Source organism: Neopelma chrysocephalum, unplaced genomic scaffold (genome assembly GCF_003984885.1).
Source record: "Neopelma chrysocephalum unplaced genomic scaffold, ASM398488v2 Primary Assembly neopelma1_123, whole genome shotgun sequence".
In the NCBI taxonomy this organism is placed as follows: domain Eukaryota; kingdom Metazoa; phylum Chordata; class Aves; order Passeriformes; family Pipridae; genus Neopelma; species Neopelma chrysocephalum.
Genome location: NW_020897785.1, coordinates 1,232,280 through 1,249,704, shown reverse-complemented (window position 1 = coordinate 1,249,704; position 17,425 = coordinate 1,232,280). Strand labels below are relative to the sequence as shown.

General features: G+C 42.9%; 1 protein-coding gene across 1 annotated transcript in view; it reads right to left on the bottom strand.

The window, feature by feature from the left end:
• KIF13B (kinesin family member 13B) overlaps positions 1–17,207 on the bottom strand; it is a 128,412-nt gene extending 111,205 nt beyond the window's left edge. Inside the window, 4 exon segments of the mRNA XM_027697776.1 lie at positions 6,405–6,498; positions 17,011–17,083; positions 17,086–17,130; positions 17,133–17,207. Coding sequence (XP_027553577.1) covers positions 6,405–6,498; positions 17,011–17,083; positions 17,086–17,130; positions 17,133–17,207 — 287 coding nt within the window.
• Between the last annotated feature and the right edge of the window lie 218 nt (positions 17,208–17,425).

Sequence of the window (17,425 nt, the reverse complement as noted above, 5' to 3'; positions counted from 1 at the left end):
CACAAGTTTATAGAGTATACTCCATCATATAGGTTTAATACAACTTCCTACAAAATAAACTCTGATAACATACTGAAAAAGCAATGTTTTTAACATAATTTCTTTCACACATTTAAATTACTCTGTCCATTTTAAATGAGGCTTATTTTTTCCCTCTCTTCTAACTTATTTAGGCTGTTCAGTCACCTGATCAATAAAAACAAATACCTACTTGAGGGAGCTCTTCAGAAACAACTATAATTTTACAGAACAAGTGAAGCAAGAGTTGTACACAGAGATGCAAAAGAGCTGTGCAGGAAAATCTCAAGGCACTGTTTTCACAAATATGAACTTCCTGTGAGCTGGTTTGTGCCCACAAAACACCAGTTTGGATATCCAGAGGGGCAAACTTCCCTTTCTTCTGGATGTCAGCTATCAATCTTGGGAATACAAACACATTCCCTCCCCCCATGACTTCCTGGAACTGCATTATGAAATGCTGCATAAATGTGTTCGCTGGAAGACAATGCTGATGTAACATCTAACCCAGAAATTTCATTCTCACAGTTTTATGTGTCAGAACGAACCCTCACCCCTGCAGGAAGCCATTCCCCCTCAGTGTAAGGAGGCAACACAGTGTGTCCTCCCCACACATCCTAATCTGAATTGTTCCCATCCCAACCAGTCCAACCCAGCAGGAATTAACACAATGCCAGGAAAGATACGGAGAAGCAAAGGCACGTGCAATGCAATCAGTTTGCACCCAACTTCAAAGACAATAATATTTCTTTCCTTAAAATTGCTTTGCTGTCAAATAGCGAGTGTACCACAGCCTGCAAATGGTTCACTGAGCTCAATATTCAATTTCTGGCTGAGTCCAACAGCTGATACTTCTCAGTAAAATGCACGAACAGCTGGGGACACACAGAAAACACGGCCTAAGATGAGGCAGCTCTCCAAGTGGCTCTTGCCTAACATCAGGCAGGATCCTGGGGCATTTTCAAGAAAACATGGGCATTTTTCCATGACTATATACACCAGTAATTGCCTCTTGCTGTTTTCTTGGGGCGCGGATTTCAGCAGATTAATTCCATATATAGCACTGCCTTCACAGATTTGCCTCATTTTCTGATGATGCACATTCTTTCCTGGGGTAGAATTGAAATGGGCACTCCTGCATGCTCCTGCTACCATATTTTAAAACTCAAAATTTTCCTGGTTACTCCCACCAATCAGCTTCTCCAGTTCATATCTATCTGCACATACAATAACCCCTATATCATGTCAGCATTTCCTCTCTAGGCACCTTGACTCCCTGCATGCTGCTTTGGAAGATATAAGAACTGATTCATTGTGCAAAAATTGTAAGATACTATAACACAGATAAACAGGATTATGATGTTTTCAACTTTTGCCAAACCTTCCTTTAACTGGGAATTTTGCCTGCCATTCCATATATATTACTTATACAGTTCACTAAAATATGTGATATATGTGCTTTGTCACGTCACAAAGAGATACTTTTAATTTATAATTAGTGCAAGTTTTTCACTTAATATACACTTTCCCCAACCAACACACTCCCTTATTTATAATTCTGGCAAAAGGAATCAATTTACGTGCATGTTTTACCACCTCATTATTCAGTCACTTCCACACTAAAATTAGCATTTTCCATTCTTATCAAGGGAGCACGAGGTCTGCAACACTCCCCACAGCAAGACCTGGTAAGTCAGGACTTATTTTCAGCTTTTAGGCAGCTTTAAGGGAAGTCCTTGAGTCACGCTAAGGAGTCTCCCACACATCCCAGGCAGGTGAAAGGCGGCTTCACCTTGCTCTGTGCAGCCCCAACCTTGTGTAACTGCCCAGGCTGTGCCAAGCAGGAGCTTATCCTGCCTCTCCACATGCTCCTGCCTCCACATCACGAGATTCCTGGCTAGAGGGGAGCAGGGAGCTTGTGTGGGCTTGCAAGGACACCCCGTTCTGTTTGTTTTTAAATCTAAAGTTCCATGTGTTTGTTACCATTTGTCCACTTCACACTTAACCCTTCAAAACCAGCGAACTAACGTTGCTTAGTCCTTGAGACTCCAATACTTGTTTTCTGGCAGCATTTTTTCAATACCTAAAGCTTTGCCAGAATTGGTCCTAATCTTCATTTCTTCTTTAAAAGGATTAGAAGGTTCTTTGTAAGAAGAAAAAACTTCAGTCCAAAGACAAACTATGGAAAGTTTTAACACACTGGGCTGTTCATTTCAACCCAACCACTGCCTGAATTCCAGCACTCATCTGAAATCAGCAATTTATTACCTGCTTGAATCCTAGAATGGTTTGGGTGGGAGGGGTCCCTAAAGCACATCCCATTCCAACCCCCTGCCATGGGCAGGGACACTTTCCACTATCCCAGGTTGCTCCAAGCCCCATCTCCCCACCACCTTCTCCAGGGCTGTCATTTGTCTTGGAAAGAAAATGGGAACTGGAATGGCAGAGGAATCTTATAAAAATATTCCTTTTTAAGTAAAATATACTTGGGCTTCATCCAGTTCCCCCTCAAAGCAGGAATCATCAAGCTCAGCTGCTGCAAGGCTACAAAAATCCTCAAGTCTAAGATAATAACACACCCCTTCTCCATTTCCAAAACTCCTTAAAAACAACCAAATTGAGTTTAAACATCACACCTTCATGACCAAAAACGTTGTCTGTGTGGGTATACAAAAGCAAAGCGGTTTAAATCCAGAAACAGATACCTTAAAAGCAAATCTTTAAAAAATATCCTCATTTATTGAATTATCTACTACAAAGCAGTAATTATAAAGACATTACAATAGCTGAAAAGGAAAAACCCAGCCTGGTTTAACACACTTGTCAGCTTCATTTAGCTGCACTCACTCCTTGGAAGAGTTTTTACCCTGTGCCAGTCTTTGGAATCTCTGTTCTGCAAAACAAGAGGGAAAGCAGCTAGAAACCTCCAAGTGCAACAAAAGTACAGTGAAGTCAGCACTTGTTTCATTTTTAAGCATTTTCTCTTAATAAAGAGGCTCAGAGGTGGTTTGTTGGGCAGATTTAATGAATGCTTTGCTTTACAAATATCAAGGCTGATTCATAGGTCTGTGCCAGACTAATACACAACTGATCTCTGAGCTCATATCACTTACACATCAATTACAGTTATGCCTGCAAGATATAATAAAACTTCTTTGTCTGACTTGTCAAAAAAAAAAAAATCAAGTCTTTTTATGAGGTTTTGTTTGGGAAATATAAAATTACAGCACAAGCAAATTGATAGTTAAAAAAAAATGGCTGTAAAGGAACCTGGAGTAATTAGAGTCTGTTTGGAGATTTTCCAAAAAAATTAATTCCTATAAACATTCCAATTGTTGCCCAGGACTTATCTATTCACTTCAATCAAAATGAGTTCACACCCTCTCCCAAGCCCCAGCCACCAAGTAATAATGCTGTGAGTAATCTTTGCAGCACAGAGTAAACCCTGAGTTGATAAAGGAACTTTAGCCTTGACCTTTGCAACAGGGAGGGCAGAGAACAGACAGCTCAGGAAGGGCAAACAAAAGAGGGGACAAGTCATGCTAATGATATTATCCATCCTGGAGGTTCACACATCCTCAAGAGGGGATATTTTCATTTGCATCAAAGGTCGTCTGGGGAAAATTGTGACAAAACTCGAAGCTCTGCCACAAATAATTTTGTGAAAGCAGCTAAAGAAAAGCCTGACCGTTTCCACACAGTGTAATTTTAATTTTCACTCAGCTCAACCAAACCCACCCCCCATTAGGCCAAGGGTAGTAGCAAAGCCTGGAGGTCATACATAGATTTAAAAATTGATCTTTTGTACGTGATCAGGTTACTGAAACCTGCACAAGCCCATCAAGGATTGCTCAATAAAATAACTGCTGCCTTGCTCTAGCTCAGGAAAGGTCATTTCTTGGTTAAGGAATAACAGGAGAACGCCAGATTTTTGAAGCCATATGAAAAGGGACTTCTTTTTTAAGAGTGTTTTACATCTACTTATTAACCCCCAAGCCTCTAGAGAAATGTGTAAATAATATATTCAGTTTGTAGAGAAAATGAGGTCCATTAGTTATCACTTGGATTTTCAGAACATTCCTTAATTTTTAACACCACATCTGAAACAGTGGAGACACTTTTCTGAAGACCTGAAAACGTTTCAGTGGTAATTATATCAACACAATTTGCTACCTCCAGCAGTCAGGCCCCAAACACCCCAAGCTGGGGTATTTATTTACACCCACCCATCTCCCAGTCTTGGTTTCTCCCAGAAAGGATGGAAGCGGGGGGAAAAAAAATGCGTATTTCCAAGAGTCATGGGTTGTTTTTCCAAATGTCACTCCCTGCCAGAGCACGGCTGAGTCATGACAAGTGGGGATGTGACAGCACAGAGTTCTGTTTCTAAAATTCTTTTCCCAGTTCCCAAACTGACTTTGGCATCTTAATGAGAAACACAGGGAAGTTCTTAAGGTTTTCAAACCTGCCCTGCCTTGTGAGCACCTAAACAGTGTATTTATAGTATTATTTACTTTTCTTTTACCCGTGAAGAGCACTCTGTGTTTGCCAGAACTCCTCCAGCTCACTTTAGACACTAGAAAAGTCTGAAATCAGAAGGAATGATTTTGTAACACAAGGAAAAGTAGCTGATGGATCTGGGAATGGAAGCAGAACCTGAGGGTGAATCCACCCCCAAAACGCAGAAAACCTGTAACTAAGACCAACCTTTTCCTTGAGCTGATATTTAAGACTCCTCTGATGGAGCTGCAGAAGCCAAGACAATTCAGCAGCAGCCTCCCAAGGGTATGACATGCTGGACAGGACCCTGTTCCAAACCCAACTGTGTTTCTGAGATTATATTTTTGAGATATGTCGTCTCACTGTTTGCAGGCAAACCTTTAGTGCAGTTCATGGGCCTCCACGTTTCCCTCTCCTATTAAATCATCCCATATAAATTTCCTATGCTTCCTGCCTAGATTAGCAATGGCTATTTGTGAGGATGCAAATGAAGTATTCTTTGCTCTCCCAGGCTGGATTCTCACACTGAGCTCACCACCTTGTCTGGGACCTCAACGCCACTGCCAACCCATCCCTCCCTTGCCAAGGGGCATGATTTGCATGATGTGTTTGCTCTATGAACATTTTTAAACACATATTAGGGAGCATAAACCATGCATTTGACTGGTTGCCATGTTTTAGAGAAACTATGAGTAACATTTTTAATCCAGCTGTGGTCGACTCAGCTTCTGAGAATCTCAATTTCCTGCCATTTTTAGCAGTTTTAAAGGCTCAAATCAACGCAGGTTTTTGGCAGCTGAACAATACACGTGTTTCTGGAGGAGGTGGATACCGACACAAACAAAAACACCCCCCCACACACAGCCTGTTTAATTTTAAGTAACTTATTAAAGCTCCAGCCCCACTGTTTGTAATAAATCTCTCCACTCATGACAATAGAAAGTAAATATTTCACCTGATGATCTCTTTGCTTTTCCATTTACTACCAGTTGGGTTTGAGAATCTTAAATTATCAGAGATCAGTTAATGAATACTTCTACTGACGACTGATATACAGTTCAGCTTCACATGAAAATTTAAACAAAGCTCTTCTATGTGTTTAACTGGGTTTTTTTCTCCTTTCTGTTACCCTCACTTTTTACTTTTACCCTTACCTCTTCCTTTTTTTCCCCCCGGAAAACAGATGATTGCAGATATCCAGTAACAGGTTTTGCCTTTTCCTGCACCCCTGTTATTTTGTTTCATGCACACATTTTTTCATTTCCTCCCCTTGCATCAAGCAATAAATTAAACAGTCACAACCTTAACTCTATCAATTATTACATGACTTTTCAGTTTCACAGTAGTTTAACGGATTTGTTCTGACATGAACTGATCCCTACCCTTACTCACTTTTCCAAGGATTTTCGATGCATGGAATTCCCCACTGTCAAGAAACTCCTGGAGCTAAACCTCTCCAGCGTGTTCCCATTCCCCTTCTTACACCATGACCCATTACGAGAAAATAACTGTGAAAATTAATTTCATCCCAAAATGACAAACTGGGCCCCGCTCAAATTATTTTGCAGATTTAAATTTCTCCTGTTTTTCATGACAGCATTATGAGAAAACTAGTGAAATAGTTCATGGACCCATTAACCACTTAATAGTTCATGGACCCATTAAAACATTGTTGAGAGCAGGAAGCAAATGCAGAAAGCATAAGGTTTTCAAAGCAACTTCCCAGCGTGACAAAATCAGCCTTATTTTATGGATGATGGCAATTACACTGCGGAAATAATATATATTATTTTTTAAACTGAAAGCTTTCTATCAAGGCCTACATTTCCTAGTTGTTAGGCTCATATTTAATTTACAAAACCTGACCTTCCTAATTCAAAAAATCTTACCTGGCATCTCCTTTTGAAAGGTTGGTGTTTACAGGATGAAGAATAACCTTGTTTGCATCCACATCCACCACACATTTTGTATGCAGATCAAGCTCTATAAAGAAATGAGAGAGTGTCAAGTGCTGCTCCTAAAGCACTGGGATTATATACACCATTACTTCCTCCAGACACCAAATTTATTCATGCAGTCTGACAGCCACCCATCAGCTAGAGAATAGAAACAGGACTATTGCCAAATTCCACTTCTAGGCATATTCTGATGGGATGGATCCTGTCCAGCTTTAAAGCAAGCACTCTTTTCAAAACAAGAAAGAGCACTTAGGTTTCACTGAAGGACAATCAGCATATACAAGGGCGGTATGAAATTTCTTCTGGGGGGAAAAGAACCATTTAGGCATGGTACCACTTTGACAGCTCTTCTTATTGCTCCCTCAATGCCTCCCAGCTCGCAGGGGAAAGCTGCCCCTGCCATCTGCAGCACATTTTCCCCGGCCACTGTTGTGATACCGCGGCGTGTGGTGCCAGCTGTCAGTCCTGGGGCACCTGCTCCGAGAAATTCAAGTCCCATCAAAAATAATTTAGGTGTGAGCATGTAGAAAAAGGGCTTGTCCTTCCCCCCCACGGGCTCCCAGTCAGCTGGAAAGCCCAGCTTTTCCCAAGGACGCTCAGCAATGGGATGTGGACGATGAGTAATAAGGATATTTGGAGGGCATGAGAATTCTCGGCCGTAGAGGCGGGGAAAGCAAAATAAAAGGTTCAGATAACACTGACAACAGTCCAAAGTACCCACCCAGTGACAAATGCAGTTAGATATAAAATAAAGCACACATCACTTGCCCACAGACACCCAGGAGAGAGGGCCTGGACACCAAAAAGTCAAGCCTTACAACACAGACCCTGGGAAGTGCATCCAAGTGCTGATTCCAATGAACACACAATGACACTTCTCACACCCCACCAGGATGACGAGGGGCTACGCTGAACAACCTCCACACAGGGTTCAACACCTCAGCTGAATCACCAAAATGAGCTCGTGTCTAATCACGTTAATTATAATCCTCATCCTCCTTCATCTCTGCTCTTTCCTCCTCTGTGTCACCTGTACTTGCTCTTTCACCTTACAGCACCTTATAAACTCAGACTGAAAATCTCCCCGGCAAAGACTGCAGATCTTAATTATTGCACAGCACCTTTTTTGGTCCTGCTAAATAACGTAATCAGAGGGAGTTTCTTCCATGGCAATTTTTTGAAAGAAATGTTACAGCCTTTTGCTGCTTGACACTCAACAAAGAAAGCCAAAGCTCGAGATCACTGGTCGTAGCAGGCAGTCACACGGAACTGAAATCCTTCTGAGCAAAACTGCTCCTCTGTTATTACCCTGTGCTTTTGCAGAAGGAAGAGCCAGACAAGTTCCAGAAGGCAGTGTTTATTTTAATTTCTCTCCACACCCTGAAAGCCAATTTACCCATCATTAATATGCAATACATGCTTGCTTAGATGAAACCATACTCCTCGTACGTCCCATATCCGACAAGGCACTTTATCTCGGGCTGGCTGGTTAGTGATTAACATTCTGTGTTGCACTGACCTGCTTTTCCCGGCTACTGAGGGAGGTTTTTACCTGCCTCATGCAAAGCATAAGGTCTGCACACGCTGCCTGTAAGCAGCATGGTCTCTGTCACGTTTTTAATCCATCTCCTGAGATGCCCATGGCAGGTTTTGCATCCATGACTGCCCAGTGAACTCATGGTCTTACTTACCAGTATTCTTTGGGAAATACCCTTAAGGAAGCACACAGGCAGGATATGAGACTTCCTTCAAGTCAAATGTCCTCACAGGAAAAGAAGGAAAGATTCAAAGCCAATTTGTCTTGTGCAACACACCTTGTCTGATTTATCATCCTCACACAGGTAACGTTCAAATCCCTCACCTTGGTGTGACAGACAGCACAGCTTGGGAAGATGGGGTGAGCCAAACTAACAGCTATTGCCAAACACAGAGGTCTCAGCCCTTCCTTCCTGTGCCTGTTGCTCAGCAGACTCCTCTGCAAGTCACTTCAGGTTGCTTCAACAGCAGAAAACTGCCCAACATGAAAAAATGGATGTATTCAGACCCCGTGGAAAGCTCCATCAGCCCAGTGACAACTCAGAAGGACAAAGGCCACGCAAACAGTGGGTAGACCTGTACAGAGGGAAGAGACCTTGTCCCAGCAGGGTTGAACTGCTCCATCAGTTCATGGTGTCACATGAAATAAACCCCTAAGAAACAGTTATATTGAGCCTCTAAGCTGGGTCGTGCATCCAGACAGCCTTAAGGCTGCTTATCCCAGTTACCCTGGCCAAAGGCTCACATGGCAACTCTCCTTTTAGCCAAGGAAACAGTTTAAATCCTGATTTAATAGCACATCACACACTTTCTACAAATTCTGGCTCTATTACAAACCATGTTCTTTGACAGATTTCTGATTTCTCTAATGTTTCCAGTAAATTGAGAGATGAATCTTACATTAGCCACTGCTGAAACTTATATCATCATAATTTCCACCTCATTAAGTTTTTAATATCACTTAAGCAGGTTGGCCTTATAGTCAAATTATCTGCCTGCTCTTTTGGATATGATCACACAAGGACTCCACCCTTACTTTTACTAGTTTCAGTGTCTCCCAGGTAAGCTGTGTACCTGCTGCTCCTGAACAACAAGGAAAATCAGGATGCACCAAGATAAGGTGATAACCATGCACATCCAAAAAAACCAATTAATTCATCCTGTAGTAAGGACTCACTTGTTGAAGCATGGTATTATTATCTGTTCCACCTATAATACAGGTGTTTTTTTCGGGCAGCACAAAATTTAGGAGAAGTTAAAAGATGACAGAAGTGGCTCACTGTCAAAACTTTGGACATTTATCCCAAATCCTGCATCTCAAACAAAAATAAAATCTCCCCCATTATTATTGCTAACCTGTTCCTACCTTCAGTCATTACTGAGCAAACACAATCAACTCCTCATTTGCTTCAGCAAATCAAGCAACTAATCAGCTAATTGCTCTTTGAAGAATTAAAACTCCAACTCTCAACATCAAGAAACATTTATTGCAGGGAATGAAAGTCTGTCTTTCACAGCTTTGGAGTAAGAGAGCTGTGACATCCATAATAAAAGGGTAACACGTATCATTTACATTTCACAGCCATGGAAGTGTTAAGCAAAGCTGGGCTCAGTGCAGGAATAATTGTTAAGTCCTGTGTGTCCAAGCTACTCACAGAGAGTTTCTTGGGTGAGTTTTTATTTTACTTGTAAAACTGGAAGGTGGGGGCTGAAGGAAGCCACTCTCCTTTGATTTTTCAGCTCCTCACAAGACTTTTCTAGGATGATAAAAACTGGGATTTGGGCAATGTAGATCTCAGCTGAAACCACTCTTGTGTAAATCCAAAATTACTATTATGCCTTTGGATAAAAGCCTTATGGGTGTTGTAAAAATAATTCATTCTACCAATATGACTCGGGGCTTTCTCACTGGCCTAAGAAACTCGGTGTATTTCAAACAGGGTGGAAAAGTCAGTAAGCAAGAGAGAGCTGGAAAAGCAAAGCCAGGAGCAACCTAACACCACATGGAATGGATTCAGCAGGCACTGGTCCATTCTCACAACAGGTAGGAGTTTAAATTCCCTCTGTAATAGCAGTCACGAGGCTGGTAATCATAAACTCACCCCAGCAGATTTTCCACAACAGGGTTAGGAAACACCAGCAAAGGTGCAACTTTAAAATGTACCGAGCAGGTTTGGGGCAGGGACAAGGAGTGGATGTGAATCCTGGGGGAAGGGGAAAGAAGTATTTTGGAAAATGCCAGATGTTTTCACCTCTGGGAAATCTCCATCTTGGCTTAGGGATCAGGCAGGGAACTGTTTTCATAGATGAGCTGCACAGGTTGGATAATGTTATACCCAATTCACTCCACTAAGACATGGATCAAACTCGGCTGCATCACAAAAAAACCACCTGAACTGCCACCTTTTTCAGCCACTACCCTAAAAACCCATCCCATTTTAAGGGTACTGTATTTCAGACCCCAAAAAAATGATCCTAACAGACAGCTTTTACAGGGCAGCACAAAACAAACTTAAAATGAAAGATGATACAGTAAATAAGTCAGTCTGCTGGGGTTTGGAACTAAAGGCTTTCAGTACCACAGCCAGGAAAGATGAAAAGTCTGTTACAACTTATGTGACCTTCCATATTTCCTCTTTATATACCCATTTTTTTTCACATTTTATATGATGATGGCAGCCTTCCAGTACCTAAAGGGGCTCCAAGAGAGATGGAGAGGGACTTGGGACAAGGGATGGAGGGACAGGACACAGGAGGAATGGCTTCCCACTGCCAGAGGGCAGGGAGAGATGGGATATTGGGAAGGAATTCTTGGCTATGAGGGTGGGGAGGCCCTGGCACAGAGAAGCTGCAGCTGCCCCATCCCTGGAAGTGTCCAAGGCCATGTTGGACAGGGCTTGGAGCAACCTGGGCTAGCGGTAGGTGTCCCTGCCCTTGGCAGGAAGGTTGGAACAAGATGAGCTTTAAGGTCCCTTCCCACCCAAACCATTCTGGGATTCCATGAAATAAGGGAAAGCACTTCCCAATTAATCAAGAGCTTTTATTGCCATATGAATTTTCCCATTAGATCTCAATTTAACAAGCTGGTTTATGAAGGTTGACAGTTTTTCAGCCCTTTCAAATACCATTTGATCCTAAACCCCAATGAAACAAAGATCTGAACCTGGTGTTACAACACAGGTCAAATAAAAGTTGTGACAGATTCCCCCTGGTTCCACTACAAGGTTTAGGGCAGCACTGACACCCCAGGACCCCTTGGAGATGGACATCCAGGTCTGCAGAGTCACTGGGAACCAGCACAACAGCTCTTGTCGAGTTTCACAAAAGCTAGAGGAGCCAACTGAAGTATAAAAAATAAAATGTGAAAGGTTTAAAGTGCATGTACTAAGCTCATAAGCCAAAATTGGCCCCAGATACAAAAGCTCAGAATAATCTCCTGTAAAGACAGACGATAGAAATTTTATATTTTAAATTGCCAGTAGATTTTCAGGAGATTAACATTCCCTTGAAGGTTAGAACTGGAATGTTGTGGCCTGAGCCTTCAAATTGCACTGAATAAGAAATTACAGTTGGTTCCTTGTATTTTTCTTGGTCTCCAAAAGCAAATGGCAATAACGCTGAGACGTTTAAATAGTAATCTAAAAATATTTAAAAGTTTGTTTATCACATAAATTAAATAAATGTCAACAACAAAAAGAGAGAAGTTGTTGTTTGGGGGTTTTTTTTGTTTTGTTTTTTTTTTTTTTTTTTTGTTCGGGTTTGGGTTTTTTTGTTTTGTTTTTGTTTGAAAAAGACATGTGAAAGCAAGTTCAAAGACAACAAGTCCTCAAGATTCCCTGCCAATATTTGTTTCCTAAGAGTGACTTTTCTCTTTGCCCTTTGCTACGTAGGAGCCAACACAAATAAATGAAAAACTGACTATAGGAGTGAGTGTCAAAGTAACTCGCATCTACATGACAACGCTAAGAGCTTATATGGAAAAAACAGTGTAACAGCACTTTTAGGGCATTAATTATACGACATAATGATGACAAATTCTGACAGAAATACAGCAACTTGACTTGTCCCTTACGTCTCCCCTACGCAGGCATCTTTCAAGCTTCTCTGCTGTACAAAAACCGCACAAATATAAGTCATGAAAATTTCAGTTTGCAGCAATTAGAGCTCATTAAGTATGCATGAGAGCATCTGGAAGGGGCACACAATGCTTGTCGATGAGGTGGAAGTCAACTCAAGCTCATGAGCACATGAAATCAAGCCGCCCTCACACGTTAACACTACGTTGTCCGAACGCTAAAAAATAAGTTCGATCCTCTGCTGTTTCATTTTCTGCAAGAAAAATGCTTCTCAAACAGCTTTAGTAAAGGCCCTAGGTGTATCTTTACATGAACCTTACTCACAGTCAGCTCTGCTGCTGCAAACCCTGCTCAGCTCGTGGGGACAGAGTGAGTAACTCAGTACGGTGACTCTGGTGCAGCACAGAGAGCCAAGGAAGTTCAACACACAACTCCAGGCTGCTGCTTTCTTTCAGGCTTTGGAGTTCACAGGGATGAAATGCAAACCCGAAAGCCAAGGCAGAACTATTCAAAGCGTGTCCACCTGATCTTCTGTTGACTCGAGGAGGAGCAAGCTGCTGTGAAACCAGAGCAGCCAGGTAATCTCATCCTGCGCTTCAGGTGTAATTAGCACTACAATTGTTAGCCTTTGTGGCTTCCACCTTAGGCTGCCTGGGAGTCTCTGGCTGTGGGGAGGAAGCTTGTAGCACCTTAGGAGTTCTTAAAATACAATTGCCTCACTGAGGAAGGCAAGATGAAACATTAACTCTGCATCCTTTACCCTTTTGGCACCGTACCTCAAGCTTAATCCTGCTCATATCACAAACACTTTAATAGGTTATCAGCAATCACCAGGGAATATTCCAAACTCTAGGCACTCATGCATGAGAAGGATAATGGTGAAGCAAAGTCTTGTGGTTTCCATGTTGCCATCAGGATACAACAGGTGCCATTCCACTCACTCTAATACCATAATTAATCTTGTAAGCCGGCTTGCACAAACTCCAGTTTACAGATAAATTGTTTCTGTTGTCATCTCCAAACAAACAAAAGCACGGGAACAACCCCCACCTCCTCACCTCAAACCCCAAAACATTTCAAGTGGCTGGAAATGCAACCTCCTCCAAAGAGTGGGAGGACATAAAATTACCACCTGACACCGTGGTCAGAAGCTTGTGCAGACAGAGAAGCAAATTCCTTCCTTACAAGCACTGGAAACAGAACCTGAATCACCAAAGCATGAGAAAAACCCTGTCTGAACACAGAAACTGGTCTGGATAAATATACATATTAACGTAATAGATACCTGAATGCATATTTACAGGCAATCCAGATGTTTAAACTGGAGCTGTAGGTCTTACACTACAATCCTAGAACAGTTTAATCCTGCCAGGATACAGGCAGTTCGTTTCCTGCCTTTTTTTTAAACAGAAAAGTATTAACCCAAGTGAGATGTAGCAACACAACAGCAGATTGGACTGGCTTAAGGTGTCGTCAACCATATCCTTGAGTGTAAACTGCACTCTTTTAAAATGTAACATCTTTTATCAGCACTAATTAATGCTACACTGAATTGATTCAAGGGCACAAGGAAACCCAAGGACTTAAACATACTTGTGTGATGCCTGTACCCCAACATCACCTGAAAACAAAGTGTTCAGTAAGAAAAATCTTAATTAAAAAGCCTCCAGCTGTCATTTGCTTTGCTTCATGGTATGGTTTGCACAGCATTTGCCTGAAGTATAATGAATATCTGCTAAGAGAAGCCAAACATCACATTCATAAAAGGAAATCCACTGCAACTCTGAAATAAAACAGCAAAAGAACTTCCTGATTGTTATCAAGATCCCATCTGAATAAAGCAGTGCACTAGGAAATACTTCAGTGAATTACAGAGCCAAGAAAATAGAAGACTAAGAGTCTTATCTAACAAAACAGTGCTGGATTATTTAATTCATAAAAGCCTGTTAATCGAGATCCCAGTTTGCAAAGTAGAAAGGATGGAAAAAAAGGAGCCTCTGTTGATAGCCAACAGAGCCTCCAACTTCAGATGTGGTGCTGCAACCACATTGACACAGCAATGGCTTTCCAAAGCAAGGCTTCCATGCAGGCTTTGTAGGATTGGGTCTAATTTGAAGCAAGATTCAAAAAAAAAAGTAGCCTAGATGCAAAAAAAACCCCAACCCAGGACACCCAAGTACAATTACAAATCCCTCCCTTCCCTAAAATGGGTACTATAAACTTAATTTATAGATACCACACTGAGCATAAGAATGATGCAGGACCCTCAGTATAAACACCCTGAAATGTGAGTGCTATAAATAACCAACTATTTGATAGAGAAATCCCTTCCACATGCACGCAAGGAACCCATTATACTTTTATGAGCTGTAAAAACGAGTAACAGTTAAGCACACCACTTTTATTAACCTAATAAACCCTTGCCTTAAGAAATTCATAATTCAAACACCAAAGACAACCACCACCACCGCCACAAGTAAACACTGAGAATATTTCAAAGCTTAAGTTTCCACAGTCTGACAGGTTTGCAATGTTAAGCCCTTCGGTGCAGAGGGAAGGAAAGAACATTACTCGTGATCCTGAAGAAAACAAATACTTGCTTCAGGTCCAAAGCCCCAGAACTTCATACAAATACTGCTCAGAACAAAGTATGCATGAGAGAGCTTCCAGGAAAGCTGCCTCTGGCCTCAAAGCCTGTTAAAAAAGCAGAGCCACGGAAGCCTCACAAGCGGATGACTCTTCAGAGAATCAGTTGCACAAATTCTTAAATTTAAGATTAAACGGGTAAGAAAAATAGTAGCCTTGATATCAATGTTTATTTGTATAAATTCTGGGAGCATCAGAAATACTACATGGAGCTAACAGTTGTTTAGACCTGACTGTGACAGTCTGCTGGGAAAAAAACTCAATTCCAGGACATTTTGTTTGAGAGAGAAAAAGACATTGATCTTTTAGGCTAGACTTAAATGGATTTAAGTATCACTGACAACAGGATGATTAATAGCTGCAAACTGCCAAGAAATGTGCCAAGAGTGAAGGGTTCATGTCCCTCTTCCCTCTGATGAGCACCAAGGACTGATACACAAATGTCCCTCACTCCTGGATCAACCTCCTAACAACCAGGGTTCAGCCATCCCCTCCAGTCCATAACATTGTTAAGTTTAGAGGGAATAAAATAGAGCCAGAAGTTGGACTTCAATGGTCCTTGTGGGTCTCTTTCAATTCAGGATATTCTCTGATTCCATGAAATAGCTCAGATAACAAGATACAATCTTCCCTTCTCCCAGATTCCTTTACTTCCCTGACTTCTTGCCCACATATATTTCCCGCAGAACTGAGTCCCTGGCTGGAATTAGACACATGGACAAACTCAGGACTGAACAGATGTAGGATATACTTGGGAGGGAGAGGTGCATTAGTCATCCCTGGGGATTCACAACTCCAGTGAACGAGGCCCTGTGCAACCTCATCTCATTTGACCTGCTCTGAGCAGTGCATTGGACCAGAGACCTCCAGAGGTCCCTTCCCACCGGAATTATTGTCTAATCCCAGGGGTAAACCAGTCAGAAGGTGCCTGGGGCACAGCCAAGGAAATGACCTATGACAGGAAAGGGACATGAGCAAGAGGAAAGCCCACGTCTGTCACTGAAACCAGGCACCACCTTCCAGCTGCTCTCCCAGCTTCCACCAACTCTTCCACCCTGTCACTCCACTTCCTCCAAGCAATTCTCCACAAGGATGGGTCCCTCCTCAGTTCTGAGAGCTGATAATTGAGGTTTAACAAAATGCAGGTTTTGCTCAAAATATCCCAAACCCACCAGACTGTAAAGACATCAACTCCATCTTTTTTTCTGGAAGTGGGACTCCAGAGCTCTTGTGAACTCCGTGAACGTCCCCCTGCTGTCACTTTGCAAGGTATGGAAACTCTGTATTCAATATTTAACCTTTTTTTTTTTTTCAATTGAAAATAATTTAAAAGTTACTTTGTTTCAGATCACGTAGAAGATAAAGAGTTTCCCCCCTCTCTCCTGTTTTTTGCTTCAGCTATTAAACTGACTTCACTGGATTCCCTTTCCCCAAAAGGAATTATTGGCATACTCCTGTGAGAATGGGGGTTGGGGGGGGAAAGCCACCCTACACGTTTCTTGGATTTTTGCCTTCTTCACCTTCCCATTCCTTGGCTGAACCTGCCTTTTCATACTCACTTCCTCATCATCCAGAGCAAGTTTTTCTAATTACGACAAGTAATAAACATTTAAACAGCTGCCCAGACCACGGTCTGATTAACATAACCCTTAGGCAAGTTTCGTGGAGGGGGGGGAGAAAAAACCACCAACAACCCAACAACAACAAAAAATTATTCTCTTGTCAATTCACGCTTCCTTTTCCCCGTTTTCCTTCTTGTTTTTGCCCCTGTGTCACTGTCATCGGGTTAAATCCGTCCCACTCAAGCGCCGAGGGGCAGGAATAGGGGCTGGAGAGCGACGGGATGGATTAACGCGGGGCAAAATACAGAAAAAGAGGAATTTTCTCCCCAAAACCCCAAAGCAGGAAGAAGGAAGGGCTTTCCCAGCGGGAACCGGGCACAGCCCGGCTGTAAAGCAGGTGCAGGAGGTGTGGAGAAGGGGCGAAGTGGGCAAGGAGGAAAAAAAAAAAGCCATAAAACTAGGAAGATTTAAGAAAAGAGACGGCAGGAGAGGGGGGCGAGCGCAGCGCGGCTTCGCTCACAGACCCACCCGTGCCTATACAGGGTGTATTTATTTATAATGAACAAATAAATACACACGCACACACCCCGATACAGCCACCCTCGGGCACACCTGTCCCTATGGACACCTGTCCCCATGGATCGGCACCCCCCGGTCCCGCGCTGCTCTCGGGAAGGAGAAGGGAATGGGGGGTTCGCTGAGGAAGGAGGGTCTCACCTCGCCGGTTCATGGGGCGGACGCGCACCGCCACCTTCACTTTGGAGTCCCCCATCCTGCCGCTCCAGCTTTCCCGGCTCCCTCGTCCCTGCCCGGCTTCCGTCTGCGGAGGGAGAGCCGGGCACGGGGAGGAGCGGCCGCGGAGGGAGGCGCCGCGCCGGGCCAATTCCGCCGGGACTACAACTCCCGGCGTGCATCGGGGCGCGTCACGCCTCCCTGCTCCCGTCGGGCCGCCGCGGTGCGCGCTGGGAGGTGTAGTTCTCTACCTCTGTCCCCGCCTGGCTGGGAGGCAGACTGGCTGAGTCCCAGAATCAGTTAGGTTGGAAAAGCCCTCTGAGGTAATCGAGTCCAACCTGTGACTGATCGCCACCTTGTCAACTAGACTGTGGCACTAAATGCCACATCCAGTCATTCC